Below are 12,754 nucleotides of genomic sequence, written 5' to 3' on the forward strand. Positions count from 1 at the left end.
CTTCAATGTCATTTAACCACCCACAGCAAGCCGTTCGTATGTCCAATGTGTAGTCAGGCATTCCACATAGAATATCTACTGGATCAACACATGCAGCAAAACCATGGAGATGTCAAGCCTAATCTCACACAACAGGTGATTTATAGTACTCTACTATTTGGTCCCGTGGCATGGAATAATGATGATGATGATGATCGGTGATGATGACAAAAATAATAATAAATATGATGATGGTAATGGTGATGATAATAATGATGATGATGGTGATAATGATGATGATGATAATGATGATGATGATGATGATGATGATGATGATGATGATGATACTAAATTAATGATGGTTGTGATGATGATAATGAATATGATGGCTGACTATTTTTTATGTCTGCTAATTTTTAAAATAAATGCATTTGATAATTGACACACGTTTAAAATGGTTTGCACGTAGATACACAGTAAGTAATTGATCCCTCTATACAGTGAAATTAAGTGTAAATGATTGGCCTTAGTCATCCTGATATGATGGTCTTTATGACCCCATTTTTGTTGGGCAGCTTGATTCAGTGGTACGGTCTTTGCTTCGTACCCAAAAGATAACAAGCTGGACTACCCGCCTCGCCCTTGTTCACTTTGCGACGCTGCACTGCGGCCGACTCCTGGCTTTATTCCAGTCTTCCCTTGGAATAAACCCTAAAGACAAATTTACCATTGGGGATGAAGAAAGGGATATTTTTAAACAGCACTTTAAACGTTTTGTCTGCTCTTGACGTATGAGACGTCTTAAATCTACTTTTGGTAATTTCCAGGTCTCTCCCAAGCCAAATCTACCTACCCCTCTAAGCCTTTTGATACCCACAACCATCAAACAAGAACATGACCAGGATACAGATCCAGATCACGATAGCAATGCTTCTCCATCCATGTCTCCACATTTCGCAACAACCACATCAACAGCCTCACCAGTAAACCGGAGCTCCTACAAATTCAACAATAACAGCAACAACAACAGCAGCACTAGTAGTAATAACCACCTTGCTCCATCATCATCCCCTCTGCCAACCAAAACTATTCTCAAATCACCAACAGCCTCTACATTAGGAAAACTTTCCCACAATTCCTCACATTTACAAGTTCAAAGTCGTTCTCCAGTTTCAGCTAATCGAGGAAATCGACCTTTTATGGGAGCAACCCCGGGAGCAACAAGTGGTACATCTATTCCTGCTGTGTGGAAAAATTCAGAACCTTTACACATGTGTAATATCTGTGATATAAAATTCAATGACTATAATCTGCTGATGATTCACAAAGCACAGGACCATGATTTGAAAAGTCTCGGAAAGGCGTCAGATAAATTCCGAGATGAAGATGATAATGGAGAGAGGGTAAGTCTTTGGATTATTTTAATGTATATAAAATATACAGCAATTTATAAAACCACCAGGCTGGTGGGATCGTTTTTTGTCTGTTTTATAAAATCAAAATAGTCATGATATTATTCACAGTGTGTTTTAGTTGATACATTAATTTTCTTTTAAAAGAAGATACCAGAAATACGCATTTCTTATCATTTTACTTTCTATAGTTAAATTGAAGCATGAAAACAAATTAAACATCAAGGTATATATTTTTCATTTCAGATCAATTTTGATAGCATTGTCGCCAACAATGAAATTCTTTTATCAACCATTGCAAATGCCACACATTCTGCTGATTCACACCAAAATGGCGGAGCAGGACGAGCCACACCCTCTACTCACTCTCACGTGATTTCATCATCCACTCCCCCATCCTGTATGTTCTGCAGCCAGACCTTCAAAAACAACGTGGACTACGAGAAACACATGAAAATACACGTCAACTCTGGGAATTTGACTTGCAGTATTTGTGACGAAACGTTTTCTTCACCAAGTGTGCTGGCTGAACATAAACTCATGCATTGTAAGATACAGCAGGGCAACACATGTGTAGCGTGTCGCATAACACTGTGTAATAAGGAACAATTCTATGCACACACGCAGGAACATGGGTTTGAAGGGACTCAGCTTCAGTGTGTTGTATGCAGACAGGTAAGCAATTTATCCCGTTCCCATTTCCCCCTTCTCTTGTCATTTGGGCAGTAAAAACAAAGTCAAATCTAAATCATGATATATCATAAAACAAAAAGAAAATCTGACTCAAATGACTGTTCATTTGAAATAACTATTGGCTTCTCAAAGAGGACAATCTATTTATAATAAATAATTATGCCGGAATGAACAAGATGAATACAATCCAAGTTTAAAATCAAACTTATCCGAATTTGAAAATTAAAGCATTTTGATGTTTAAAATAACAAAACTCTCTCTTTAATTAAGTAATTTTTAAAACTCAGATTTTATAAGTTAAACTTAAATTTCAACTTTAAGCATTAGGTTGTACCTGGCATAATAACGTTTTAAGACCATTGAGCACAAATCTGTTCACTTCCAACACCAATTGGCTATTCCACCAAGGTTTCAGACTTGGCGGTATAACAGGGTCTTACTGTATCTTTTAACCCAAAGCAATCTTTCTGTTTCAAAAAGCAGAACTCAATTAAACATTCTGAATAAATTCTGCAGCTATGCTTAAATCGATTTTTTTTTAGTAAATCGAACCGTCGAAATGTTTTACAAGTACGTTCTTGCTAGTGAACATAATACTGTTGTATATTCTGATATTTAAAAAAAATCAAATTTCTTTTCACCCAGAGCCTGACATCTCTTGTGGAGTTACAAATGCACGGCCGTCACCATTTCCAATCCCAGGCCACCTTTTTCACGTGCTGTGTCTGCCTCAAAAGTTTTGAGTCAAGGGAGAACCTCGTTTCCAAGTTGAACTCTTCCGGTCGTACCTACTACGTTTGCAAGCCATGCTACCACGGGGAGGCTCCGCCATTGCACACGTGTTCACAGTGCAGTGAAAAATTTGCCACGGAACAATTGTTAGAAACCCACATGTTGACACATAAGGTAAAACATTGTTTGTGTTTTTTCCCCTCTATAATATTATAAGAAAGCTTTTTGTTAAACATTCAAGACTAATAGTGTTGGAAATGCCCACATCACATAAAATAGTCCTAATTCCATCAATGCCTGCAATGATATAATGTAAAAGAAACATTTATAGAAAAATTTCAATATCATTTACAAAATTTAATATGCTCGTTTTCAGATATTACATATTTAGACGTAAACAACTGACTTAAACTTCCAGAGAAAAACATTAAAAAAGTGCTAAGAATAAAATACCATTGCATATTTTCCTAATGTTTCCCAATTTTTTTCTATCGTGTTACAATCAAATCAGACAGGCTATTTGGTTTTTAAAAAGTTTTTACTACTTCTAGATTGAATAACAAGATGCATGTAAAATAAGGAAACCACCCCCCCCCAAAAAAAAAAACAACAAAAAAAAACAAAAACAAAAACAAAACAAAACAAAAAAACAAACAAAACAGACAAACAAAAAACCAACGTAAAATTGAAATAAAATACAATAGGGGGAAAATAAAACAAAATAGAATGCTAGTAGCGTAGCTATATGCTCATGTAGAATTGATTTACCAATTGGATGAATAAACATCATATAAGATGTCTTCTATTTAGCAATACGTGTTTTAAAAACAACATAGTTTTGTAGACCCCGCCTCCAAAAAATTATGTTTTCACAGAAAATATAGGCTTGCACTTCAAAGCAAAATTAAAATAGTTCAAGTATGGATTGTGTATGGTGAGGATTTTGAAATAACTTTTTAAATCGGTCATAATACTTTGATATTGTAATTTTACAGATAAAACGAAACACCTTCATTATCTGTTTTTACCTTTCAGTCAAGTTTCCAGTGTATCAAGTGTCAGCAGTCATTTTCATCTGAGTACGAAATCCAGCTGCACGTGGCTACACATCTCATGACAGAAGGAACACAACACGAGTGCAGACTTTGTGGCACTTCCTGTGATACACCAGCACGATTACAAACACACCTCATACAACACAGTTTCAGTGGCATGGATATAACATGCTTTGTCTGCAAAAAATCATTCGAGTCTCCTCAGGAGATTCAAGTTCACGTACTGGAACATCCCTCATCTTATAAAAAATACTCTTGCGCTAAATGTCCTCAGAGATTCTTTTTCACTGCTGAACTCGAGAATCACAAGCTGACTTATAATCATGTCAACGACTCTTCTCCTGTTGCCATTTTGTCTTCATCTACACAATCCACATCTCCGTCAACATCATCATCATCATCAGCATCAAATTTCCATGCATCAGCTCTACTTGCTTCCCTCTCAGCTACTCCTCAAATATCTTCATCAGAATCTTCACATTCATCAGCTGTGCAGGTTTCAAAGCTTTTCTCTTCTCCTCTTTTCGAGAAGAATTCTTGTTCTGTTAAAGAATCTTCGTCAACAGCAACTAAGCATCAACTATCACCATTGTCATTGTCATCATCATTATCATCTCCAACTAAATCCAAAGTGATGAAACTTGACAAAAGCAAGAGAAAGGGTGGGGTTGTCGGGACCCTCACCATTCCTACTCCAAACACATTATCATCTTCCCTATCAACCTCCTCTAGACGGCTTGAGTGTACGGAGTGTCATAAATTCTTCACAACGGGCACAGCTCTAGCAAACCACAGAAAAACTCACTTGAGAAAAGACGCCAACAAATCTGTGAAGTAAGTATACATTATTCATTGTAAAAAGTACCTTCTAAAACAACTTGCATCAAATTGAGTCATTAAAGCAGTCATAAATTTTGCCAGGACATCTTCAGCAAACCTATTCCTCTGACAGTCCCGATCGTGGGATTTCAATACGGTTAATCAATACTAATGCACAGTGAAGCTAAAGGAGCCTAAACTTATCAACGTTTATCTGCAGTGTTAAAAACTTTATCAAATTTTTGCTATCCTCAAGACCCTCATCTTTTACCAAATATAAATAAACCACCGCTTCCGAATCACCTGATTGTAAAATATAGAGGTCTGAAAAAAGTACACATTTGACTCCTCCTCTTCGCGAGTCTTTGATGTCCATGATTCTCATGCACTTCGGTGTCCCATTTTCTTGTGGGTACTCACTCCATTTATCTTCAGCGAGGTGTACTGAAATCAAATTTGGGTAATTTGCATACTGTCCCGATGCATCATCTAATATTGAACCACACTCAACCTTTCCCCAACAGTAGGAACTGGTAATACACTTACACTCTTCCATGTGGGAAGTTGTCTATTTTGGGATCAGTTTCCAAGAAAGATCGAAATAATGTGTGGCTCGATGGCTCAGAGCTACTAAAGTCAAGCAATGTTAAGCGTGATCAGATGAGTGACAGTGGAAAATTTTGGTCCCGAAGTTGTGTCCTTGGGTAATGCACTTTACACACGTTACTCCACTTGACTAAAGTATGAATGAGTATCTGGCTAAAGACAGTGACATAAATCGTAAGATGTTTGTACAAAAATCACCGAACACAACTGTCTAACAGGCAATTGGCACTGCAAAAAATAGATATACTGAATGGATAAAAGAAATTATAAGAAATACGAACTTCGAGTTATTTTTGCATTGTAAAAAATGTATTTATTCTCCACCTTAATAAATAGAAATTAACCCCAAATTTGATCTTGGTGGCTATAAGTTCAATTTCCAGCTCCATGTTCATTCCGACATAATCCGCTTTGAGATAATTGGGTCACAATAAATATGAGTCTTATCTAGTTGAAGAAGCTGCGTCTATTCCTCCCCCTAGTATTCATGAACTTGATCACCTATTTTTGGCTATTGACTCAATTTTTAACACATAAATCACCCCTGGAGATGGGTGACCGAATTTTATATATATTATATTATATATTATATTATATTATATATTCGTTATCTCCAATGAATATCAGATTTGAGCACGCTCGGATTCTAGCACGCTTTTTTGTTTCTCTCGAGAGCGTGCCAGAGTCCAGCGAGTACTGAATGATGTAAAGGTGTAACTGGAAATAAGAATCAACAGTTAGGCTTAACTTTAAAAAACGTTAGTTAAGATTGGTCACATACTATTTCCATGTTTTGCCATTCCCAGGTGTTCCCTGTGTGACGAAGGTTTCCCGTCAGCCACTGCCATGCAGCAGCATTTCTTTTCCACCCACTCTGCCACTGGCAAGAAAGAAGAGGAGGCAGAGGAGAAGAAGCCGATGTTTGAGTGCATGATGTGTGAGAAGGCATGTGCTACTCTTGCCGCTCTCCAGAATCATATTTTGTCTCACAGAACTCGTGAGTGCTGTTATTATAATATATAACCTTTGGTCCTTGACAAAAATAAACTTAGTCATAACTCATTATTGTTCTTCTTCTTCTTCTTCTTCTTCTTCTTCTTCTTCTTCTTCTTCTTCTTCTTCTTCTTCTTCTTCTTCTTCTTCTTCTTCTTCTTCTTCTTCTTCTTCTTCTTCTTCTTTTTCTTCGTCTTCGTCTTCGTCTTAAAAAACAAAACAATCGTTCAAGAACTATCATTATACTTGTAATATCTCTTTGGTTTTAGGAAAAACCCAATGTTTCTATAGCGTAATATCAAAACTCTTGAGAGGTGTCCCGATCATTCGCGTAGAAGTTCAAGAATTAAAAAAAAAAAGTTTCCAGCACTCCACCGGTTTTACTAAAAATAGATTTTGACGCGTAGTGATATCCTGACCACAATGAAAATTCTTAATGTCAAATCGTTAAATATGAGAACAAATCATTGTAAGAAAAAAAAAGAATACATTTTGTTTAGAAATGATATATGTGAGGTCATTGGAGAGGTACAATAATAGGATTATTTAACCCGTGCAATGGAAATTGTGAACTAGTTCCAATGCGCTCTCCAAAGTTCGCAAACTTACAAAACCCCCTAATGTAAACATTATTCACTTAAATAATGATGAACAAATATAATACACACACACACACACACACATATATATATATATATATATATATATATATATATATATATATATATATATATATATATATATATAATATATAAATATATATACTTTTTATTTTTTATTTTTTTTATTTAGAAAAAAAAAGACCGATAAAATGAGCATCAGCCTCAGTGCAGCTCACATGTGAGCAATGAAGGTTTAGCTTCTTGCTGAAGGACAACCCTAAGATGCAGTCATTGAGACTCCGAGTCGGGGCTCTCAATACGTCAATCCTAGTGCAATGCTCATCCACTTGACCATTTGATGATTTATTTATGCTATTATTATTTTACAGAGTCAATAGCCTCATGCAGTAAGTTAAACAACACCAAATCGGACATCAGAAAGGAGAAAGATACGAAATGTGAGGCCAAGGAGAAACAACAAGATGATGCTACTGTGGACAAAAAGGGTAAGGATTTGTGTGTGTATGTGTGTGTGTTGGGGGGGGGGGGGGGTCAAATTTGACAAAATTTGGAAATTAAATAAAAATTTGTTGAAATTAATGGTCGTTTTCTTTAGCAATGGATATATGTTACAGAGGGTTAGGCTTGAATTTTACGCTCAACTCATAAAACTTGAGTTTAAATAAAAGCCGTCATTAAGGAGAGTAAGTATTGTTTCTTCAACCTTAAAACACCCTTCTTTCCTAATTCCGATCATCTTGATTTAAAATTCAATTCTTCATCTAGTCCATTTGACATAATACCCAGTAGTCCATTTGACATAATACCCAGTAGTCCATTTGACATAATACCCAGCTGGCACGATGGGCCACGACTGTGAAGACCAGACTACGCTTCCATCAATTCTGGACCATTTAAAAATGGTCATGCATAGAAATAAGACTTAAAATTATGCATTGTGGGTTGCCACATATTTTTCCGCTTTCAATATCGGATTTTTCTCTCCAAAAAATAAATGTATTTTTTGTTAATTGCCTGGTACAGGTCTTGTCATAAAAATTATAAGGGAATACGATTGGCACCATTTCTATTTTATAGTTGTTTTATGAGGGCATCTTACAATTATTAATATCTAATTTTCTTTATGAGGGCATCTTATAAGTATCAATCTATAATTTTCTTTTGTTAGTGCTTAGGTTATATGTGTCCCATCGCGTCAATCTGATATTATGTCAAAGATAAACAAGATGAAGAAATTGAATTAAAAGTCAAAATGATCAGAATTGAAATTTTTGAATTAAAAAAAAGTTTAATTTAACTCACGCTCTATTGTAAAAAGTAAAGAACAAAATTGAATATACGTAACAGCTTTAAAAATAACAAAAGACCAAACATTTCGGGCTCAAACCCTTCTTTATCTAACAACAAAAAACAAAACAAAACAACAAAAAAACAAAACAAAACAAAACAAAACAAAACAAAACAATGGAAACATAAGTAAAAAACTAAAAATCCAGTTTCCCAGAAATGTATTTATGTTTTCATTGATTTTTGTTGTTGGATGAAGAAGTGGTTTGAGCCCGAAACGTTACATGTTTGGTATTTGTCCTTTTTTTTGAAGCTGTTACATTTATTTTTAAAAATTACTTTTTATAGCCCACAGCTTCTAGCAGCTTAGTAAATTCATTTATTTTTACTCAAAATCTATAGATCCTAGTCGAACTTAAAATTCAATCACCAGCAACAGTTTCTTCCTGGCATAATACCGTTTTGAGATGACCTGACACTTATTTTCATTTGACTTACTTTACATAGCGCCCTTCAACCGCTAGTCATACGATTGGGACGCCTCGGCCGCCTCTTTTGTCCTCTGTGTGATATTTCATTTATTTTTTACAATAGGATTCAACAGTCGTGACGTCACTTCCCTCGTAATGACGCATAATAACTTAGTAACCGGTTCTAAACTATCGGAACAATGGCGGACGCCCTTATGAAATATTTCTCCGACGAGCATGAAAGTGTATCCAGAGGAGAAAATCATTATAAATCTGATCATGTTTTGACTTTTATACATTCTGATCACATGACATGTGAATTTTTTTTAGCCAGCATGAAGAATAAAAAGTACCGATTTTCTTTGTTTAGAACCAAGCTGCTCGTTGCTGGGCGGACGTGACATCAGACTATTGAATCCTATTAGAAATATTTTTTCTTCCTCTTGTTTAATCTACAGATGCAGACGAAGATGACACGGGCAGTGAGGACACTTGTCTGCTTGCTTGCCCTGTTTGTAACCAAGTGTTCTTGAAGGCAGAGGACATTGACGACCACATCAAAACACATGAGGTATGTAGAAAAAAAAAAAAAGAATAGGTCTGTATGTAACTATGTCAGACAAAGCAGATAGAAAAATACAAGAAAAATCATTCTGTCCTCCCCCCCCCCCATAAAAAATAAATAAAAAAAATCTGCCTGCCTGGTCTGTCACTTTTTCATTCTCACTTTTTCAGATATTTATCTTACGCCTATACTTTAATTCATCACTGAGTGAGGTGCCGTAGAGAATGATTGGAATCAGGTCTCATCTCTATCTTAGTCTCCTGACCTGGTTGTAGAGGAGACATGAGAGCAGGTGATTTCGTAGCCAGGGCCCTCCATCTGAATCAGTCCTCAGATTTCCTCATTAGTATGGGTTGTCTATCCTTGTCCATTCCAAACAGTTTAAAATCAACCTTCTCCTTTTCAGACAACATTACCTTAGTCTTAAGTCTATGTAATGTACCAGGAGGCAAACAACTTGATCCAACTTTGTCGGTTGCAGTCTGAGGCTTAAATTAATTCAGAAAAGTGAGTGGAGCCGACACTTATGAATGTTGAGAATAACAAGAAATGAAGTGAGTAGGAAAGTGCCAGACGACAATAGAGAATATAAATTTCGCGGCGGCGGTGGGGGCTCGAACCCGCGACTTACCGGTACACTCCCGTGGCCGGGGAGAGCGTGGCTCTACTGTGTGAGCTATCAACCAATAGGGAATTTCATAAGCACCTCTCCTCTCCGCTTCTTTACCGTGCTCGTCGTTTCGTCCTGCAAATATGTGCACGTCGGTTGACACGGAACATCCGGCTGCCACTTACTATGTCTTCTATCCCCCTATATCTTTTCCAATTTGCTTGGAATGAGATTACTTGGTTTTGTCATGACACTGACCAGAGTCCTTGGCTGGGAGAGAAACAGTCAAATGTATAGTTATTGTTTTGTGAGATGATATTTTTTTCCTCGTAAATCATCTCTCTGTTAGCTTATATTTGTTGTTTTGAATTTATATTGTAAAGACTTATTATAAAGATAACATTTGGTCACACATCTCCAGCATGCCATATTGCAGAGTGTTCTAGAACTCGGCATGCTCCACCGGGTACTGCACTGTTTTCTTTTCTTTTCTTTTTTTTAGGCGATGGGTCACCGTTAGGTTGGCCTCTCGACATTTTCTTTGTTTCTTCCCAAAATTAATAGTCAGCTCATTGTCCAGTGTCCACATCCAGTTTGTTGTTGGACGACCTCTTATAAACTGACATTTGTGAGATCCATTCAGGAGCTCCCCGTATTTATGAATCCTAGGGCTATGAAGGAATACTATGATAATGTGTCGAAACTAAAACGTTGTTAAACCAGTTAAAATATTTTGTTTCCCGCCAGGAACTTTTCATCTTCGAAGGGAATGAACAAGAGGGTCCACCCGATAAACCGGAAGGAGATAAGACAGAGGATGATGCGATGGAAGGAGAATCAGGAGAATGATGACTTTCGCAAATGAATTTATAATTCTGAGCATTACACAACGTTCTATTGTAATCAGGAAGTCAGAAAATTTTACATTGATCAAATTGCCTTTAAATACCTTATCAAATGCATATATAAAATAAAGATAATTCGTTTTTGGGCTTTAAATGGAGCACAAGTCGCATCGCTGTTTCTGTTAAGTTGTAAAAACGTAAACAGATGGTATTAAGTTTGAGTAAAATTAAACTCCGCTTATATAGTATTACTATTATTTTTTATGTTCGCTGGGCAAAGGGTTTGAACCTGAAACGTTCCGAGTTGGATGAATTGATAAAGCATTTCAAACGTAGAATATTTTAGGTGGGCAATATGAGACATGAAATAGCCGGGTCGTCTAACGTGCAATAATTTATTCGCCTTTGGTCTAATTGATGGTTTTTATATTGTTAATTTGCTCATGATTGCCATATTAATTTGGCGGAAAAAATGTCAAACATCTCATAGAAGAAACATATCAGAGGTTTGCCGTCAACGCTGTTTTTCTGCTAGAATTTACAAAACGGTAGAAAATTGTGACTTTATGTATTAAATTATTAAAAAATTAAGTGATTTGCGGTAAATAAAAGCCAATTTAAAAAATTTGGCAATGAAAGGCCAAACTGGAAACCATATCATGGTTTTATTATAGATAGAGTCTTACTGGAATAGAATGAATAGAATATGTTGTTGGAAATTTGTATCTTCAAACCATGTTTTATATTATTGAAACAATATAAAATATTATTGTGTGTTTATGCACGTGTAAATTTGAATGAGTTAAAATGAATGAATGGATGAATGAATGAATGGAAAGAGAGAGAGAGAGAGAGAGAGAGAGAGAGAGAGAGAGAGAGAGAGAGAGAGAGAGAGAGAGAGAGAGAGAGAGAGAGAGAGAGAGAGAGTTGTTTTATGTAATAAATTGTTATTTTGAACTAAATTAGAAAAAAATAAGTCTCGTCTCCTTTCATCGGTTAGATGCACTATGTATGATAATTGGACCACGAAATGGTTAAGCATTAGATTTGAAATACCACTATACACTGGGCTACTCCGACAATGCATCTTTTTTTAGGTTTGAGACTTTATGTCCTTCAGTACCATTAAGCCCATGGAGCCGGAGTTTATCACGGTTTCTATAGGGTTACACAGAAATAGCAATTGCTTGCTACCCTTTGGATGGGACTACGCTAGTCTATCGCAAAGTACTTCCCGCCAGATCTCACAGACCCAACTACCCAATCACTAATGGGGTGGACAGCGGGGTCAGAAAAAATCTCGACTGGGACAGGGATCGATCTCGGCCCTTTGCGTGTGGAGCAATTTATTCGATTTATACTGATATCAAGTTTACAAAAACTATTTAATAGTTTTTGTAAACATGATATCATTACGTATTACCGTTGATGGATACGGGTAGAATATTAGAGGCAATCGCTTGAAGAAGAAAAGTGAAAGCTGGAGAAGAGGTGAAAGAAGTTGGAACGATCAGCCAGTAGTTGAATTGCTGAGTTTGGGTACCCTGGGAAAGAGTTATCTAGAGAAGCTTTGTTGGTCCCTAGCTATATAATGAAAACGTTGCTGCTCGAAGCTCGAAGAAATAAAAAACCATAAGAAATAGTATGGCGGCCTCAATTTAATGAACGAAAACAGATAATGTGTGGACATTTCGGGTTTCCCCTTTGTCAACAAAACACGATAAATGAAACACTAAAGACACATTCGTCTTCAATGTTTCATTCGTTTTTTTATTGATAAAGGGGAAACCCACCACGTTATCTGTTTTTGTTTGATATTAAATTGAAGTTTCCATTCAATTTCCTATTGTTATGTTGTAATATAGTGAGTAATTTAATAAGTAACTTGTAATTTATGTCCCCATTTATGTTATTGTCTGGCTAACATAACTATGCATTGGACCAACACTGGTCATTCCACTTGACCACACGGCCGCACTCTACTCCGTGCTGGATCTTATTCAGATCTCGCCCATTCGATTATCTCAATTATCAGAGCACTCAACTCATCTGCAAGGGACGTCGG

General features: G+C 36.4%; 1 protein-coding gene across 1 annotated transcript in view; it reads left to right on the forward strand.

The window, feature by feature from the left end:
- LOC144977312 (zinc finger protein 423-like) overlaps window positions 1–11,662 on the forward strand; it is a 57,445-nt gene extending 45,783 nt beyond the window's left edge. Inside the window, exons 16-24 of the mRNA XM_078922384.1 lie at window positions 1–135; window positions 807–1,382; window positions 1,638–2,066; window positions 2,730–2,990; window positions 3,852–4,705; window positions 6,103–6,293; window positions 7,281–7,397; window positions 9,128–9,240; window positions 10,592–11,662. The exon at window positions 1–135 is cut by the window's left edge and continues 6 nt beyond it. Of these exons, the coding sequence (XP_078778510.1) occupies window positions 1–135; window positions 807–1,382; window positions 1,638–2,066; window positions 2,730–2,990; window positions 3,852–4,705; window positions 6,103–6,293; window positions 7,281–7,397; window positions 9,128–9,240; window positions 10,592–10,693 (2,778 nt within the window). The 3' untranslated portion in view covers window positions 10,694–11,662. The remainder of the gene's footprint in view (window positions 136–806; window positions 1,383–1,637; window positions 2,067–2,729; window positions 2,991–3,851; window positions 4,706–6,102; window positions 6,294–7,280; window positions 7,398–9,127; window positions 9,241–10,591) is intronic.
- The last annotated feature ends 1,092 nt before the right edge of the window (window positions 11,663–12,754 follow it).

The sequence above is a fragment of the Berghia stephanieae genome, chromosome 7, assembly GCF_034508935.2.
Source record: "Berghia stephanieae isolate SIO BIC M18660-M18661 chromosome 7, UCSD_Bste_1.3, whole genome shotgun sequence".
In the NCBI taxonomy this organism is placed as follows: Eukaryota; Metazoa; Mollusca; class Gastropoda; order Nudibranchia; family Aeolidiidae; genus Berghia; species Berghia stephanieae.